The sequence below is a fragment of the Erpetoichthys calabaricus genome, chromosome 16 (genome assembly GCF_900747795.2).
Source record: "Erpetoichthys calabaricus chromosome 16, fErpCal1.3, whole genome shotgun sequence".
NCBI classification, from domain to species: Eukaryota; Metazoa; Chordata; class Cladistia; order Polypteriformes; family Polypteridae; genus Erpetoichthys; species Erpetoichthys calabaricus.
In genome coordinates, this window is record NC_041409.2 from 67958559 (window position 1) to 67977635 (window position 19077).

Sequence of the window (19077 nt, forward strand, 5' to 3'; positions counted from 1 at the left end):
GTTCTGTACAGAGTTTCTTCCAGCAGATGCTGGCGCAAGCAGACATCGGAGGTAATAACATGAGGTGTGGAAGTTAAGGAGGTCACTTTTTTGTTTTTTTGGACAGGATGCGGGTTTGACCCACAAGGCATTTCATTTTTTCCAACACAATTACATAAAAAGTCTGTAAACGTAAAGACGACCAGCAGTTTGTTTCCAAACATAATGCAGTTTTCTTGGTTTCCATAATTCTTTATACATTAATTTAAAAAACAACAAAACGCAGCACCAGTGGTGTGGGGGGTGGCGTCTTGTCCGGACCCCCCCCCATCCTGCACCCAGGAAGTCAAATGCATGTCATCTGCTGCTCTTCTTGCCCCCAGCGTCGGTTGTGTGCGGGAGCATTTGAGGATCAAAGACATGGTGGAAATATCGAAAGATCTGCTCTGCCCGCCGCCGCCCGAGGCCCATAACTGCTGCCAGCTCTTCCACCGAACTGTGAAAAAGAAAACCTCGAATTAGCTACTGTGGGCTCAGCGGCTGTAATTTAAGTTTAGGTTTACACCAAGAAGAGTTAACTTGAATTTATGAGCCAGCAGAAGCAGTGAAAGCTGCAAGATGGCATCCAGAACATTCTCTGCTGTCAAGTACAGCCAAAGCGCTCTGTGCCAACTGGTTACCTGTTTACCACCTTCCACACGCTGCCACAACGATGATACAGATTGAGGGCTGCAACGTAGCTGACGCCAGGAATGGCCAGGTAGAAGTCGAACGCCAGCTGCCGGGGGCCTGTGACCTCCAAGGGCACGCTGATGGCCATTGATTTCCGCTGCTCTAGGTGAGCCAGGTCTGCCAGAAGCCCAGCAGTCTCGAGGGGGCTGGAGCTGAAAAGCACACGAATGCCAGCCTTGATCATAGCTGACACCGTGCTGGTGTAGGTTTTGCTTTTACTACACTCTTTGAAGGTCTCTCCTAAAATAAAATAAAAATGCACCTTGGTGAGAGAAGCTGAAAAAACCAACTTGAGCAGCCGCGACCACCGAGACGAGAGCGGACGGTGGAGGCTCATCTTCCAGAAGCCCCTCTTGTGCACTGACCTGGCTTAAGCCGGTCTTTTTCCACAATAACGCAGATTCTGTCGAAGCAGGTCCGAAGCTCCTTTATTCTTTCAGTCAGCTTGGCCCGATTTTGCACACTAGAGATGTCGGACTCGCTCTGCCGCTCCACCGCCATTCTGTTACTGACGATGAAGTCACAAACTCCAAGGGAGGAGACCGCAACCCGCATGCCATGCTGCAGCCGCAAGCAAGATACAATCTCGGGGCCAGACAGGATCTCTCGGCTGTTGACCAGTATGCAGAGGGGGCCAGGCTTGACATCAGAGGTGCTGGGAACACTGGGTGGATTGGACATCCTGTTGAGCTCACAGCTTTCTGCCTAAAATGATAGAATTGGAGTCAAATTTTGTGAGGACAAGTTGACAATCTCAGGCAGCACTTGTACTTCTGGTTTAGTAAAGTCACAAGCATGCTGGGTATCTTTCCATACCTTTGGCTCCTCTTCTTCTCCTGGTGCAACAAGCTTGTGCTTTGCTGGAGAAGTCCTGACCAAGGCTGGTGAAGGCCCAGGCTGGAAGTCGATGGTGTCTGCCAGGCTTACCCTCAGATTCATTCTGACCCGAGCCTGGTCTTGCCCAGTTGAAGTGCTCTTTGGAGACTGTAGTGCTGTGACTGGTTTGGGGGTCTTAAATGCAAATGCTTGGTCTCCCCTGCTCTGAAGGTTCCCCGCACAGCTTCCTTCCTCATCACTGGAGTCCTCCTGAATGATGATGCGAGACCCTTTCTTCTTGCCTTGAGGTTTGCGAGTTAGCTGCTTTAGTTGTGCTTGCCGCCGTGTGTGATACCGTTTGTGTGTGCCCTCTAAAGAGTCTTCGTGCTCCAGCTCCACTGCTGTCACTTCCTCTGGGTTTACCTCCTCTTCCTCCTCCTCATGCACAACAAAGCTATCCTGCAGGTACGTCTCATCCTGCTCTGGAATCTGGAAGACAAAGACCGATAAACAGGGTCAAAGTTCACTGCACAAGGCACCTCAGATGAGTTAAGGATGTCATGTGAATGAAGGCATCTGGTCAATCCATTTTCACACCAAGGTGGAGCGTGAAAGCACCAGAAGCAGAGGGGCTTTAAAATCAATGGCTGTGAAGAAGAGTACCGTAACATCTCATATAAAGTGCATGCTGGTTTAGCCCAAAGTTTTCAGATCAAAAAAAGAAACTCTTATATAATGCGGACCCTCAAGTTTTTAAGATTTTATTAACTCTCTTAGGAGGGCTGAGGGTGATAGTCAGCTGTAAACATCGAACAAACATCAGACTCCCTCTGTGTGCGTGAGTAGCAACGAGCAAACAAATGCAAAAATGGCATCAACATCTGGCAGGAAAGGAAGCGAATGCACAAAGCCAAATACTCGGTGCGTGACAGTTTGCATAATGGCCTGTCAGGCTTTGGTGCAAGTGTTCCGGAGGTGGAGATAGAAAATGAATGTGAGGTCCCGGCGTGTGCTGACCATGGTGGTGTAGCGTATGCACTAGGGCGACATTGGGCCGCCACTTACCAGACTGCATTGCACTGCCCCCACCCCGTGCAACTGGAGAACAAGAACCAGCAACAGATGTTTTATGTTGATTTATGTGAGAAGCTATTGCCTTAAAATGCTGTCGTGAGTACACTTGCACACCCCGATTTTTAGCAAACTAAAATGACTGAAAATTGTATGAATTAAATGCAAGATCTTACAGTACTCTAACACTAAAGCAGCCAGCACCACTCAGCCCGTTTGAGATAAAGAGCGTGTGCTATGCTGCATTCACGTGATCTTGGGGGGGAAAAATGCATAAAACGAAATTCTGAGTCAGAAATTCTATGTGAACACAACATGTGCTGACTTGGAGCTCCAAGTTCGCACATGTTGAGAAAATAAAGCTATCCGAATTGTGATGCAACGCTGACCTTTGACCTGAGTCAACTGTGTAAAATAAAACAAAAACCTGGTCAGCTAGAAATGCCATTTTTATCCTGAATTGCATTTGGGGCAAAGTGATACACACTTAACGTCCTGAGCGCGACTCTGTGTAATTACAGGTCAGCACGACTCCACACTTGAAGTGAAGCACAATAATCAGCTTTACGGTTTTAAGCCCAATAATGCTTAGAGTAGCATTCTACTGCCATCTAGTGGAGGAAAGAACAGCATGCTACAAAAAATCATCAATATTTCTACATGTTTTGCCCCTATAAAGAAACTCATCAATATTCATGAGGGGGCGGAGACTCCAACTAAAAACACAAAGCACAATGGCAAACAATAATGCAGTTGTGGAACGAACTGGAACTGAACCAGCACTCAAATGGAGAGACAGTGATGAAGATGTGAATTGATCATGAGATGTTGGCATGGAAAGTGAAACTGTGGCACTGTATGACCAGACCACCGTGGTGTGACAGTAGCCGCGTGACAGAAAGGCAAAAACAACTGGGATCAAGTGCAAGGACAAGCAAGACGTGAGGCCCTAAGCACTGCTGACACTGCAGCTGTCGGTGTTCGTGTCTACGGAACTGTGGTAGCCTGCAACAACACAAGGGGCGCGTCAGTTGTGCAGATCAGAAACGGACTTTCTACCCTCTTGTGCGCAAACAGAAAATAAATAAATAAGAAAAGTGCACAAAGAAACCCACCAATAGCAACGTCGTGCATCAGTACAGTAGTGGACACTACACATACAGTGGTGTGAAAAACTATTTGCCCCCTTCCTGATTTCTCATTCTTTTGCATGTTTGTCACACAAAATGTTTCTGATCATCAAACACGTTTAACCATTAGTCAAATATAACACAAGTAAACACAAAATGCAGTTTTTAAATGATGGTTTTTATTATTTAGGGAGAAAAAAAATCCAAACCTACATGGCCCTGTGTGAAAAAGTAATTGCCCCCTTGTTAAAAAATAACCTAACTGTGGTGTATCACACCTGAGTTCAATTTCCGTAGCCACCCCCAGGCCTGATTACTGCCACACCTGTTTCAATCAAGAAATCACTTAAATAGGAGCTGCCTGACACAGAGAAGTAGACCAAAAGCTAGACATCATGCCAAGATCCAAAGAAATTCAGGAACAAATGAGAACAGAAGTAATTGAGATCTATCAGTCTGGTAAAGGTTATAAAGCCATTTCTAAAGCTTTGGGACTCCAGTGAACCACAGTGAGAGCCATTATCCACAAATGGCAAAAACATGGAACAGTGGTGAACCTTCCCAGGAGTGGCCGGCCGACCAAAATTACCCCAAGAGCGCAGAGACGACTCATCCGAGAGGTCACAAAAGACCCCAGGACAATGTCTAAAGAACTGCAGGCCTCACTTGCCTCAATTAAGGTCAATGTTCACGACTCCACCATAACAAAGAGACTGGGCAAAAACGGCCTGCATGGCAGATTTCCAAGACGCAAACCACTGTTAAGCAAAAAGAACATTAGGGCTCGTCTCAATTTTGCTAAGAAACATCTCAATGATTGCCAAGACTTTTGGGAAAATACCTTGTGGACTGATGAGTCAAAAGTTGAACTTTTTGGAAGGCAAATGTCCCGTTACATCTGGCGTAAAAGGAACACAGCATTTCAGAAAAAGAACATCATACCAACAGTAAAATATGGTGGTGGTAGTGTGATGGTCTGGGGTTGTTTTGCTGCTTCAGGACCTGGAAGGCTTGCTGTGATAGATGGAACCATGAATTCTACTGTCTACCAAAAAATCCTGAAGGAGAATGTCCGGCCATCTGTTCGTCAACTCAAGCTGAAGCGATCTTGGGTGCTGCAACAGGACAATGACCCAAAACACACCAGCAAATCCACCTCTGAATGGCTGAAGAAAAACAAAATGAAGACTTTGGAGTGGCCTAGTCAAAGTCCTGACCTGAATCCAATTGAGATGCTATGGCATGACCTTAAAAAGGCGGTTCATGCTAGAAAACCCTCAAATAAAGCTGAATTACAACAATTTTGCAAAGATGAGTGGGCCAAAATTCCTCCAGAGCGCTGTAAAAGACTCATTGCAAGTTATCGCAAACGCTTGATTGCAGTTATTGCTGCTAAGGGTGGCCCAACCAGTTATTAGGTTCAGGGGGCAATTACTTTTTCACACAGGGCCATGTAGGTTTGGATTTTTTTTTCTCCCTAAATAATAAAAACCACCATTTACAAACTGCATTTTGTGTTTACTTGTGTTATATTTGACTAATGGTTAAATGTGTTTGATGATCAGAAACATTTTGTGTGACAAACATGCGAAAGAATAAGAAATCAGGAAGGGGGCAAATAGTTTTTCACACCACTGTACCTTTTCTACTGTATTTATGATGTGTTGGTATTTACAAATACTAATTTACTAATACACATAACATCATTTTTCTTCTCTTTGGGAAACAAATTCGACATTCTTGGCTTGTCTTTTCCCGTTACGTTTAATTTGCTCTTCATTTCCATAAAAAAAAATGCTGTTCCTCTTTTTTTTTTGCAGACCAAGTAATAAATAAATAGCAATCTCAACAGTTTTCTGAATAAGCCAAAGGGAAACTCGTGAGAACGCACTGCAGTGGGAAGGTGAAAGGTCACGCCTCGGACCTCTGAACAGTGTGAGAGCAGGGAATAGTCTGTGAGTGCAGCCTTAAACCTACCGCTCTAGAAACGTCACTGCAACCCTGAGTGGGGACAACAGGAATGCTAAATCACCTTTGGGCTGATTAGTTACAGGAGGCCGAAGCAGAAGCAGATTTTAGTGAATGACGGGCTGAGACGTAAAGAGACCTCAAGAGTGATTGACCAAGTCAATGTGGTATAATGGAGGAAGCACAGGGACACAGCGAGTATTTATCTACAAAAGTGAAGATGCTTTATTCATGGAGAACTGTTGTTTGGTTTCGAATACTTCAGTCGTGTGTGTGTGTTTGAACACACATGTACTGCCTGACCTACACCTGCGCCAGTGTGCCAACTGTGGCCAGGCACTTGTAGCGAAAGGTAAGTGAAAATGTCCAAGTTTAGAATACTGCAATAACAGCCGAGTTCAGACGTGTTTCCCACTTGTCCGACTCCAGAGATCAGTCGTCGTGAATCTTCTCCAATGCCCATCTCCAAGATGGCCCCTATTCTATAACAAGCTGGACTCTACCCATGAATTCAGTGACACGCATCTGTGTTAAAATAAAGTCAACTGATGGCCAGAAGGGCCGTGTGACTGGAATCCTCGGCCGAGTGCCATTGAGAGCACTTCTACTAAAATGACAATCCGCTCCGTCACCAAGCATTCAAGCGCCTGCCTGTCTTGTGCCACAGGACTGATGTAGTGATTAGTTTCACCTCCCTTAAAAGACTAGGAAAAGAGAATAGTTCTTATTTAAATAGATTTGACTGCCACCGAGCAGGAATCACCCCTTAAATGACCCCCTTCTACTCCATGTCCTTGAACAGAGAGGATGGCAGTGAACCCCCGGGGTCTTCCAAGTCAGTAAAGCAGCTGGTGAACTAAAAGAGGACACCTTTGGCCCAGCGGGTGTCTAACTGTGGCGTTCTTCTTATGAAGGAGCAGTCACTCACTCTCTCAGCTCCACTGCACGTGCCCCTTGTGTTACACTTGTTTGCCCATCTGGGTAAATCCAAGGGGCGCGACACCCATTTGCCTTTGTACAAGAATTTGCTCAGGACAACATCCCCTCTTTCTGCCACAGCACCACTGGAGTTCTCGGTTACCTCAACTGGATAAGCACTGGCTTACTGACTAGGAGACCCCGGGGGTCACATCCAGCCTTGGCATATGACAATGGGCAAGTTCCTCACTGGTGATGCTAGACAGGTTCTGGCCGCCTATGACTGAACTGGATTAAGGAAGCTGGAGAGTGGGTACCATACGGTACAGTTTGTTACTATCATCTATTTCAGGGCCACTTAATCCAGCCACTTGTCCCAGCAACACCAGGCTCACGGTCAGGCCCAGCCCAGGATGGAGGGCTGCTCTAACACTGGGCGCGCACACACATACCACTCACCCAACCTTACACATACAGGATTAACGGAAGACTCCCAGTAAACTGAACCCGCATGTGTCTGGGATGTGCGAGTGAAAGCCACAGACGTGCAGCGTGCAAACTCCACACAAACAGTGACCTGGCCAGGATTTGAAGCAAATCTCCCAGAGTTCTGAGGCAGAACAGCTAACTCCTGCATCAACTTATAACCATCCTGGCAGTAAGAAAATAAAACTGGGTGCTGATTTGGGGGCAAAGGCTGAAACAAATCAAGTAACTAGTGTAGTGGTGAGTGAAAAACAACTACATGAAAGCAGCTGCATGGGATCTACGCAGAATGATGGCCACCCTAAGCTGCAGCGTGAACATTCACAAAGCCTCACTGAAGGCGGCCATTCGTCTGAACTCCCTTGATACCCGTTAAATTGACTTTGTTCGTGAGAGCCACCGTGACTGCCAGATTTGCACCACTGAAAGCTGATTTTTTTTTTGTTGAGGTAGGCTAAATTATCTCTGTAGCTTGTTAGAGCGTTCATCCTGCCACATGGCACAACATGGCACATGCCCTTCTGGAAACCTAATCGGTGTGCAGTACTGGGGTTTGTCAATCCTTCACTTTTCTGTCTCTCCAATACTTTCTGATGAGTGCAGACAGGACGGAGCTTGCAGATTAGCTCTTGGTTCCCTTGTTATCATCATCTTAGTTAATCAGGATGTTGTTAAGAAAGGAAAAGCAAGGAAGAACCGAGTGAGGAGAAATATAACAAGGCACACTGTTACCAGCAACACTTAGAACATAATTTGACATCCTAGGAATTGACGCTCACCTCAAAAAGGTAACTAGCACCATTGTATAAAATGTGGGAGAACAATCCTACAATTGAAATTACTTAAATTATACGACCAACATCACCCACATTTCACCTCAATTTCAGTTACTGGTGTTTGGTTTTAAGACAAGCTGATGACATTCATCCGATAATGGCTTCCATGTCCACATAGGAAACAAAACAAAAACAGGTCAACATACAAATGTGAATCTCATTTTCAATACATGATGGAGGAAGAGACAATCCCATCGATATGCCAAGTGCCCAAAAAACTCCACGTTGGCACAGCTGTCAGCTGAAGTGGGGCCTTAAGATCGGTCAGAACCTGCTGCCGTTAGGAGGTGGCAGCAACGCTAAAGCTGGCAGATAAATGTGAGAGGTTTGGAGTTTTGGGTTACCTGAGAAAAGATGTTTATGCTGTGTTTTTGCTTGAAGACCATTTTGTATTTATTTTGAATGATGGGACTCCTCACCGATTTCAAGTAAACGCCTTGCATTTCCGAATCTGCAGATAAAACACGTACATAAATTAATACATAAATACAGATTAATCTGGGGTCATTGATAATTTATTATAGCAAAGAAAAATCAAAAACCATGCATTTGAATCTTTATGATACTTTTCACAAAGGACCTAAAAAGGCCAAATAGTGTGCTTGTACTTTTTTTTTTTTAAGAAAGCTTATATTTTTACTGGTTAAAATGGGCTTCATGACTTTTTCTCCCCACAGAATAGACTCAGTTACAAAATCTGGACAACAGTACTGCATTTTGAAGATCAGGCAGGTCACACTGCAGGAAAAATGGACATTTACTTCATGCTGTAAAAACTTGAACAAGGCCAGAATATTTATTAAACAAAAAAGTCCTAGGATTCAAAATCTCAAAGGGAAAAGGGAACCACCAAAACTTGCACATTTAAATGTCGTTAACTAAGAAGAGCAAGTTCAAAAATAACCCAAGTAACGTAATGGTAAAAGTAAATAAACACACAATAATGAAATTAAATATAAAAAGTCAATCTAAATGCAAAGTCAAATGCGTTAGGTCAAGAATCAAAACTAAAAACAAGCAAAAATTCAAACGCTAGTAAAACCAGAACAACGACGGCTAAGACAGAGGGAAGCGCAAAGTGAGGAGTAGCTGAAGTCTCGTCAGCTCTCTTGGGCCTGCTACGGCCTTAAGCTGGGCTTTCAGGAGCAGCTGCAGTGCTAGGAGGTCCCACCCCACCAGGCTCAACTTAAAAGAGAAAAGGAAAAAGACGAGATAAAAAAACAAAAATAAGAAAAGTACACGCTAAAGTTAATGAAAATCAATTACATAAAAAGGAGATAATTAAAAAACATTTGCTAACAAGATTAACAAACAACTGACAAAATAAAAAAATATATATATAAAACTCTAGGACAGAGCTTTGGCAAAACCATAAACACAAAGTCTTATTGAAAATAATTACTTAAAATTCTTGATTATACCTAAATAGACTTCACTCACTAGGGAATGACAATTACAGAAACGGAGCTTGTATCGTTTTATTAATTAATGTTACAGGTAAAGCGCAGTTGATTCAAGGATAACTGACGTTAAGGAGATTATGGGGTGGGTGCTCTCCCGTGACCACGAGGCTTACAAGTGTGATCCACAGAGCACCAATCCAAATGTGAAAAGAAAGAAGTCAATAGACGCACTGACAGAGCTGCAGTGTTCTCCATTTCTCCAGGGGTCTTTGCCCTCTTCACCGATGTAACGAGACGCATGGAGTGGAAGGCACAAGGAGTTTGCATGAAGGCAGTTGGAAAAAAGGGCTTGTGATGTGATAAAAGGACAAGTGGACTCTTTAGCCACAATTCAGAGCTCCACATCTGAGGGAGCAGCCTGTGTCACAGTGAATGAGCCCACATACAGACCAGTCCTTGCAGAGTTTGCTTCAAAGTCTTAAACTTGGGCCAAGAGCCCCATTCCAAAAGATCAACAAACATAAACACACAAGAAAGGTTGACTTACAGTGGCTTTAATTGTGTGGGACAAGCAAAACCGGGACTGGAACTTCACTGCGTATTTTCTGAATCCAATATAATAGGAGATGAGCAAATCTGTGAGGAACACTGGACTGAAAACTCCACAAGCACATGTGGGTAGCATTCCGCAGACACCCAAAGTGGTAATTGCTGCCAAAATTACAGGCTCACGAAAGTAAAGACTAAATTAACGCAATACTCCAGGTGATCAGGTTTACTGAAGCGGCACAGACAGCATGAATGGAGATCAGAACCCACACCTGGTCATTGTCTGTTAGGAGTTTGCATGTTCTCCACACGTCTGCTTGGGTTTGCCACCAGATATTTTCATTTTTCCTCCCACATCCACAGATATGACTTGCCATGGAAATTGCTACAAACTCTAGGCACATTTCTTCAATTGTTGGGGTTTTGAAGTAATGAATTATAAAACCATTATGGATTACGTCAATGTAGTGCATGTGGCACTATTCACTTCTATTAGTGGCCACCCTGCCACCTTTTCAAGCTTGCCAGTCCCATTTCCATTACACTCGTCTCAATCCTGAAGGGGTTTCTGGTAGCGCTCTCATATTGTATTTGCATGCAGCTGAACACAACTCAATTTCATGTGTATATTTTTAATATTCCTTACATACAATAAGACAAGTAATTTCAGTATAGTTTGTTATTTTTAGGTTTGCTTATTCCCTGCTAGTTTGTAACCAGGCCCCACTGCCCTACACCAAGATTTGCACCCTGGGTTAAAGCATAACTCCAGTATTTTTAAGGACAATCATGGAATATCATACTTTCTCACATGAAATTACATTCTAAAGTGCAGCATATTTTACGAATTCAAAAAAAATAATTAGCCTGGTTATGGATATTTGGGTCCCATTATAAAGGAAATGCGTTCATGTTTCAAGCCAAAGATGTTACTGAGTATTGATCTTCATCTTGAGACACACATACAGTAATCCCTCGCTATATCGCGCTTCAACTTTCGCGGCTTCACTCTATCGTGGATTTTATATGTAAGCATATCTACATTACTAAACGAAGGTTGTATATATGCACAGATGCCAGATGCACCGACGCGCACTGCGCCTCAGCGCCCCAGAGTCAAACCCAGCAGCTTCCAGACTCAGTAGGTAGCGCCCAAACAACACAACACAACCTGTAAACTAAACTTCAGGTCACAATACAACCGCCGCCCGAACGCGCACACCACCGCATATACAACCTTCGTTTAGTAATGTTTACGAAGGTTGTATATATGCACGGATGCCAGACGCAACCCGTGCCAAAAGCGCACTTGCACAGCGTCCAACAGTCAAACCCAGCGGCTTCCCAACGTCAGTAAGTGGCGCCCAAACAACACAACACAACCTGTAAACTAAACTTGACGTAAAGCGTGTACGCCAACAAGTTGCCATGGTAACATATTTAAACATTGACAAAGAATAACGATTCCTCATGACTAGCAGAATCGTACGTCAACGTCGCCGCCATATTGTGAGTGGCACTGCTGTGGAGTTAAGTAATGAATAATGTGCTGCTTGGGATTGTACAAACCGCTGTACGCTCCAAACCAGATCCCGGGGGATTACATTTCATAGGTAAGGCTGAACAATTGTTTTGGTTATATTTGGCCGTTAGAAAATCCCGTTTTATAATCTTTACTTTAGCTAAGCCAGGTTAAGATAGCAAAGTTATGCATTTATGTGCTCAAGTGAGCCTCCAAACAACGTTTTGGCTAAATGTAGTCACTATGTAGATTGTTGTTAGCTGTTAACATTTCTCAAACTTGATGTGTTTTTTCTCAAGGAGCACATTGAGGAAACACAGTTTGAAATTGACAACCATCATTTTATGCTCATGTCTTTAGTTGTGTCTGTCTTCCACAAACTAAGGCTGCACCATATTGCCAGACTGAATACTCTCAAATTACAAGATCTGAGTGAGCGAGAGGAGTGTAAGTCTGGAGGAGATCAGTGAGGCTGTGGAGAGTTTTAAATGTTAAGAGCGGTATTTAGTATTGTATTCTGTAGTTAACTGGGAGCCAGTGAAGTTGAGAGAGAATCGGTGTAATATGTTCAGTGGATTTACAACAGCAGGTTATTATCCTGGCAGCAGAATTTTGAAGAAGTTGTAAGCGATTGATAAGTTTTTGTGGGATGCCAGATAGAACACCATTACATTAATCTATACATGACGTGACTCGGGCATTGAACAATACTTCAGTACTGTGTTGCGTAAGAACAGGACAAAGTCTGGAAATGTTTCAAAGTTAGAAGAAGGCAGTCCCCGAAATGTTACTTATATGGGAGGAATTATTTAATAATAATAATTATAATTATTATTATTTAATAATTGTCATTATTAGTGTATAAATGGATATAAATAATTGCATTTAAACGATTCGCCAAAAAACAGTATGTAAACGATACTGTTTTAAACGTTATTATTTTTTCATCAGAAAACGTGGTTTCCACGTCTACCTGTATTAGTTTAAATGGCACTTTTGCCACTCGCAATATGGCGTACGCGCTGACGTATCGTGTCGACTGGGCAACACAGTGAATGCAGCGTCTATCTATATATGTGTATGTATTTAAACTTGAGGTAGTGGTGACTACTGACAGTGCCAGCAGTCAGCTACTCCACAGTTCCTGCGGTCAGTGTTCTCCACTCCACAGTGCCACCAGTACTCCACTCCACAGTGCCACCAGTCAGTGTGCTCTAATCCACTGTGACAGCACTCAGTGTGGCAGCTGTCAGTGTGGCTTATTTGAATCACATTAAGGTAATTCAGTGTTAAAAGTAAGTTCAATTATGATTCCTAACAGCAAACGACTTCTAGCTAACAACACACCCACAGAAAAACAAAAACGAGACTGCATAGATAAAAGAAATGAACGAAGGAGCCTACAATGCGCTTCTGAAACACTAGAACCAAAGGAGTCATGGCTCCAAAAACAAACAGCTTTACTACAAATATATTTATTTCATTAAATGAAAACTTTCCCAGGACGCTCCCACCCTCCATGATTTTTCATCCCTACAAAGATTGGGGGGGAAGAGAAAGTAATTGCCATTCTTGGATTTGCGATTCTTTAGAGAATCGGGGGTTTACTGGTTTAAATATATATCGCAGATTTTTGGCTGGTTTGTGGGTTTCAGCAGACAATGGGTCTTTTAATTTCTGGTACATGCTTCCTCAGTTGGTTTGCCCAGTTGATTTCATACAAGGGACGCTATTGGCAGATGGCTGAAAAGCTACCCAATCAGAGTGCGTATTACGTATTAAATAAAACTCCTCAAATACATCGTGAGCACGGGGGCTGTTCGCACTCCTAGAGGATATGGACGCTCCTCAAAAAACACTGAAAGATTACGTTCACATTGCTGCCATCCTTTGCTGGGCTTACTTGTGGTTGCTTTTTTGCGCAATATGCTTCCTGCACGGTGCTTCGCATACTTAAAAGCCCAAACAGCACCTATTGATTTTTGATTGTTTGCTTTTCTCTCTCTTGCTCTGACATTCTCTGCTTCTGACGGAGGGAGTGTGAGCAGGGGGGCTGTTCGCACCCCTAGACGATACGGACGCTTGTTTAAAAAATGATGAAAGACTACCTTTACATTGCTCCCTTCCTAGCAGCTGTGTTGTCTGGCGGTGCTTCGCCTACTTAAAAGCCAAACAGCCCTATTGATTTTTGATTGTTTGCTTTTCTCTCTCTCTGACAGCCTGTGCTCCTGATGCGCACTCCTTTGAAGAGGAAGATATGTTTGCATTCTTTTAATTGTGAGACGGAACTGTCATCTCTGTCTTGTCATTGAGCACAGTTTAAACTTTTGAAAAAGAGACAAATGTTTGTTTGCAGTGTTTGAATAACGTTCCTGTCTCTCTACAACCTCCTGTGTTTCTGTGCAAATCTGTGACCCAAGCATGACAATATAAAAATAACCATATAAACATATGGTTTCTACTTTGCGGATTTTCAACTTTTGCGGGGGGCTCTGGAACGCAACCCCTGCGATGGAGGAGGGATCACTGTATTGGCAAACAGAGTGTTCAAGTTGTTTTAAGAAGGTAAAAAAGCAAAAGAAAACCAAGTTGTGGGATTTCAGCATTTAAAATGCTCGATGACGCCACTGCACCCTTTGAGCCCCAGGGCTGTGGATTCACCTTGGAAATCATTGCCAAGCACCGTTATTGATATTATTGAATGTTGGTGCCCAGATGTCTACAGAGAACTGGACAAAACTAACTGAAAAAGCCACACGTTTACGATTTCTTATACTATTTCAGTATACAGGAAGTTATTTCTTTTACAAAGACTGCCTACTGCGGCTACATTGCTAATTCATGCATGTACTTCAGAGGGAAAGTGCAGCCAAGTGACAAGAAATAAACTGATGTTACAGGCATCTATTCATCCATCTTCCTGACCCGAATGTCAGTAAACGGCTTCCAGCATCAGCAACTAATACCACAAACCACCAGTGAAACACCACACAGCCACCCATCTGTACATAAATATTCAACACATCAGTCAACATACTAACCGTTTAGGCCCTGAGAGAGTTGAGTTTGGTCCACAACAAACCCTGCAAGCGAGTTTTCATGTTCTTCCTCAGAACTACCGTCCTCATCAGATGAAATGTTTTCAGCTTCTTCAGAAGAAACCTTGGCCTCTTCATCCAGAAAATAGCGAGCACTGCCCTGAAATAAGACAAGACAGAAGGAGAACGTCATTCATAAACAGACAATGATGTGAAGTTGTCATGCCAGAGTGATTTGGGAGTATTCATCAGCTCCACTGAATTATTAGCTCTTGAACAAAATAAAGTGTGTACATCCAGTGCTGGCGCCATATAATTCTAGAATTGAAAAGCACAAAAACATTAAGCAGAATCAAAAGCACATAAAACTGTAGACCAAGACAGCCCATGCAACCATAAATGTTACCAAAAATCCTACAAAGCTGCACAATCCTAGCTCACAATTAGTGAAATAAATTGTGTTCATTATGTCAAAATGGTGCACAGCACAGCGTTATCCACGTTCAGCACAGCTTGATGTGATATAAAACAAGCTTAGATGTTCTACAGTCCAAGCTGATAAAATGTTATGGGCAAAAAGATAGAGGCACAAAAATTTCTTCTATATTCCTAACCCACATACCCCCCATTTCAGGGATGTGGGGAGCCAGAGTCTATTGTAGCAACATGAGATTTAAGGGTAGGAACAGGTGGTGAGCAGCGCAGTACACGAGTCCACCACGGGGCACATGCCAGTTCACGGCCAGCTCATTCTGAGCAAGTCTAACATATCCAGTCAAGGTCAGTGGCACATTGAGATATGGACGACCATGGGAACTCTCCGCTTGTGACTGGGTCTCGGCCATGGTCCGAGTACCTGTGCCAGCGAGAGCCCTTACTATGTAATGTGCGGGATACACCTAATCTTTGTAAGGCATCTTTACAAGTGAGCACAGTCAAAGGTCCTAATGAAAGACAAATGCAAAACCAGCTTTGTGCCGTATGTGCAATGGAGAAGGAGCAGAAAGTCCCAGAGGACAGCCAAGCTAAAAATAAAAAGAAAACTCCACAATATAATGAAAAAGGTCATCAGTCTCAGTTAAGATGGAGAGAAAAAGAAAGTTTCAGAGCAGAGCAGCAGAAAGCCGCATAACAGCTCTAGTAGAAGTACAATTGGAGCTTCAAGCCAGCGGTCAATGACTCGTGTCAACGGCTGAAAGCAGCAGCCAGACCCGCCATACCTGTTGGCTGTGCTTCTCACTCTTTTTCTGAAGCTTCAGTCTTTTCAAGCTCTTGCTTTTCTCCCTGTTACTGGCGTCGAGACGATTATCTCTTTTACAGACGACAAGTGACGTGTCCTGGAAATCATCATCTGACAACTCTATAATCGAGGACTGAAAACAAAAAAAAAAAAAATACAAAAACACATACATACCGTAAAATATACACACACGGCAGCTTTTATATAAACGCGTTCTTCAGTCACTTACATTGTTTAGTGGACAACTGCGCTTTCTGTTTGGCATTACAGGAGAATCCCGATCACTTTCACTCTTTAGAAAAAAAGAAAAAAAAAGTGGATCTGTCTCTATGTGCTCAGATATACACATAAACACGAACGACCAGACAGACCTGTTTATTGAATGAACACAGCTATCCATCACCAACAGCTAGCCTGTGCTTGCAGTCTCTTCTCCCTTACACTTAATAAATAACCGGTCACTCACTGAGACTACCAGGACCGCCACCAAACTCACCTTCTAACTCAATATTAGCCTTTCATTTAATTTACATTGCTAGGTTTTAGACTCTGAATCGGTCACTTCAGGCCCTGCCGCCAACATCTCTACATGGTTTAGTCTGGACTTCAGAATGGCGAAAAAGAATCAATAATAATTTTGGACAGGTCTCACTGATGTGTTTTTGGTCACTGTCCTGATCATCGACACATCGCCTTCAGATCAGAGAATTTAAGAATTCAATATTCCTTTAAGTATGCAAGTCATTTGGGTCCTTGGTCAGCAAAACATCCCCACAAAAATCACACTAAGCACCACAATGTTTGACTGGTTGTATGAAGTTCTTGCGGAAACATCAAGATCATCACACCACCAGTTGAGCATTGGAGTTGGAGCTGAGCAACAATTGAACAACTAAGTTTTTCCCTACATATTGTACTGCATATATAATTTGTATGTGATAAATAAAATTTGATTTGACTAGATATGATCTGGAATGTTATGTTTACTTTATGGCCAACAAAGCAGGACCCATGTTGTCCCAATGAGGCCCAGATGCTTCATTGCGAGTGAGAGCATTTACGTTTTTCTTGGTTAAGCGTCGTCTCTGCCTTGCTGCTCTCCAATGAAGGCCATTTTCCCCCAGTGTCTTTCCCATTGGTTAGGCATGAACACTAAACTTTTCTGAAGGAACAAAAATTTGCCATTTTTTATAATTTTAATGACCTTTTGTGTGATATTTGAATAATTCTGGCGAGGTGACCACTTCTAAGAAGATAATGCTATTTTGTTAAGCGTTGTCCAGCTGAAGGTTGTGATTCTCCGTGTGGTCTGCTGGAGCCGCAGAGGCTCAGAATTGGTTTTATAGTCCTTTTCCATACTGTTTTCTGATGTCTTTGTGAATGTCCAGTAACCAAGCCTAGCAGTGTTCAGTCAGCGGACTCTTAGAGTTCCTTTAATTTTTTTGTTGACTTTTTCCACACAGTGCCAGTTGGCATTGTAAAAAAAAAAATATCATTGGATAAGAGGAGTTAAATAAAAAGAATACTTCTATTTGTTCACTCTGGTGCTCTTTTTCTAAATGCTACATTGTGATTAAAGACCTGTCAACATTCAGTGTCAAATACTTTAATTAACAGATGAAATCAAATAGGGAGCATACAATTTTTCACTGTATGGTGTGTCCTGTTCAAGACCAGACAAATAATACTGTTAATGTAACATCTGAAGACAAAGAAGGTTTGTGCTGTAGACACACAGAACATGAAACTGGGGTCACTGTGTGGAGGTAAATGTGAAACATAATCCAGTGTAAGAGGGACGCTATACAGCGCCCGACCCGACACAGATTCACATGGGAGGCACTGGTAAAATACAATAAACTATTTATTATTCTTCAGCTGGAGGGCACGTCTTCCCCGTAATCCCTCCAGCCACAACACAGTCCCAAAGCACAGTACACAAATACACACACTTTTCTTCCTCCACCACTCCTCCCTGGCAACCTTGTCCTCTTCCTCCCGATTCTGGCTGCTGAGTGGTGGTCGCTGGCTCCCTTTTATTGGGTACCCGGAAGTGCTCCAGGTGCTTGACTGGCGACATTCGGCTGCACTTCTGGGTAAGGTGAAACCAGTGCCCAAAAGGGGCCAGCAGAACCCCACAGAGTTGCACAGAACTCCAACCCCCATGAAGCCCTGGGGGAGTCCGAGGCACCGCTGCAACCCAGGGAGGCTGCCATCTAGCATCCAGGGGGAGATACTGGGCTTCCCACCCTTGTCGCCCTGGCAGATGTGATGAAGGGGCATCCCGGCCAGGCATGGACCCCGGCCATCCGTCACACCATCTAAACGGATTTTTACAGAATGTTCAAAAACAAAACTATGTATGGAGTTTGTGTTAAAGAAACAATCGTATAGAATTAGGAATACTGAGAGCCTTGAAATGAATGGCTGGAAAGATTCTGATGTTACAAGATGGCCCAGCACAGACTGTATGAGCAGAATAAGCAGGAAGGGGTGGACAGCCATTTGGAACTTTGTCTGTTATAACTGACTGTGGACCCCCCCACCCCGATTTAATTTCCCCAGTGACGCTGTTTACTGGAGTTCTTGTTTTCCACTGTTCTGTTGTCAGCTGGCCATAGCTGACTGATGGCGTTAACGGACGAGTATTGTGAAGTTTCATTTCTGTCCACCGGTTTACAACTGCTTTGATTTGTGGTCTGTTTAAACAAATCTGCGTCTTTATGTGTATTCATTGATATCATGTAAACCTTGTAATTGTGTTTATCTGTGAACTTGTCACAGTACTCTGAGTCTATAGTCAGTGAAGATTGCTATACAAAAATTAAATAAATAAAAAAAACACATTAGCAAGGTTTTATAGTTTAATAAATTATTAAAATCCATTTTCAGACTAGCATAACAGAGAAGTAACAGAGATACCAATACCCCCCCCCCAAAATTATCAACTTTATAGGTAAAGACTTACTTTTGGAGATGCCAGTTTATTTGCCATGGCCCGTCTACCCTGCCTTCTCAGAATGATTTCCTCTTCGCTATCACTGCTGGTAACTACTGGTGGAAGGGCTAAGGAAAGGAAAAAAAACAAAAATATAAAGCCGGTGTATTAACCATTACTGCAACAGTGCATCATGGGACAGCCCACTGGGGCTCTTTGTTACCATCATCCTCCTACGAAATCACCCAAAGCAAAACGCAAAGTTAGAATCCAAAGAAACTCTAAAAGGATGAAATGAAGCCTTTTCAAGAAGTCAAAATCCATGCTTTAAAAATTGTATCGGTATTATATGCACAACTCAAACTCACTTTAAACAAAAATTAAACATAAAATTAACTGAGCTTTTTGCATATAAATAAATACTGTTTAGACACTTATTGAACAATAAGAT

General features: G+C 43.0%; 1 protein-coding gene across 2 annotated transcripts in view; it reads right to left on the reverse strand.

Annotated features, from left to right (window-relative positions):
* Positions 1 to 210: 210 nt before the first annotated feature.
* The window catches only part of fancm (FA complementation group M), a 93162-nt gene continuing 74295 nt past the window's right edge, over positions 211 to 19077 (reverse strand). Inside the window, exons 15-23 of one of the 2 annotated variants that reach the window (XM_051919904.1) lie at positions 18657 to 18742; positions 15918 to 15980; positions 15669 to 15821; positions 14452 to 14608; positions 8281 to 8387; positions 1528 to 2016; positions 1077 to 1416; positions 660 to 951; positions 211 to 475 (exon numbers count right to left, since the gene is read on the reverse strand). In XM_051919904.1, the coding sequence (XP_051775864.1) occupies positions 337 to 475; positions 660 to 951; positions 1077 to 1416; positions 1528 to 2016; positions 8281 to 8387; positions 14452 to 14608; positions 15669 to 15821; positions 15918 to 15980; positions 18657 to 18742 (1826 nt within the window). In that variant the 3' untranslated portion in view covers positions 211 to 336. Of the gene's footprint in view, positions 476 to 659; positions 952 to 1076; positions 1417 to 1527; positions 2017 to 8280; positions 8388 to 14451; positions 14609 to 15668; positions 15822 to 15917; positions 15981 to 18656; positions 18755 to 19077 lie in introns of both variants that reach the window. The other variant, XM_028821700.2, reaches the window with a different exon arrangement.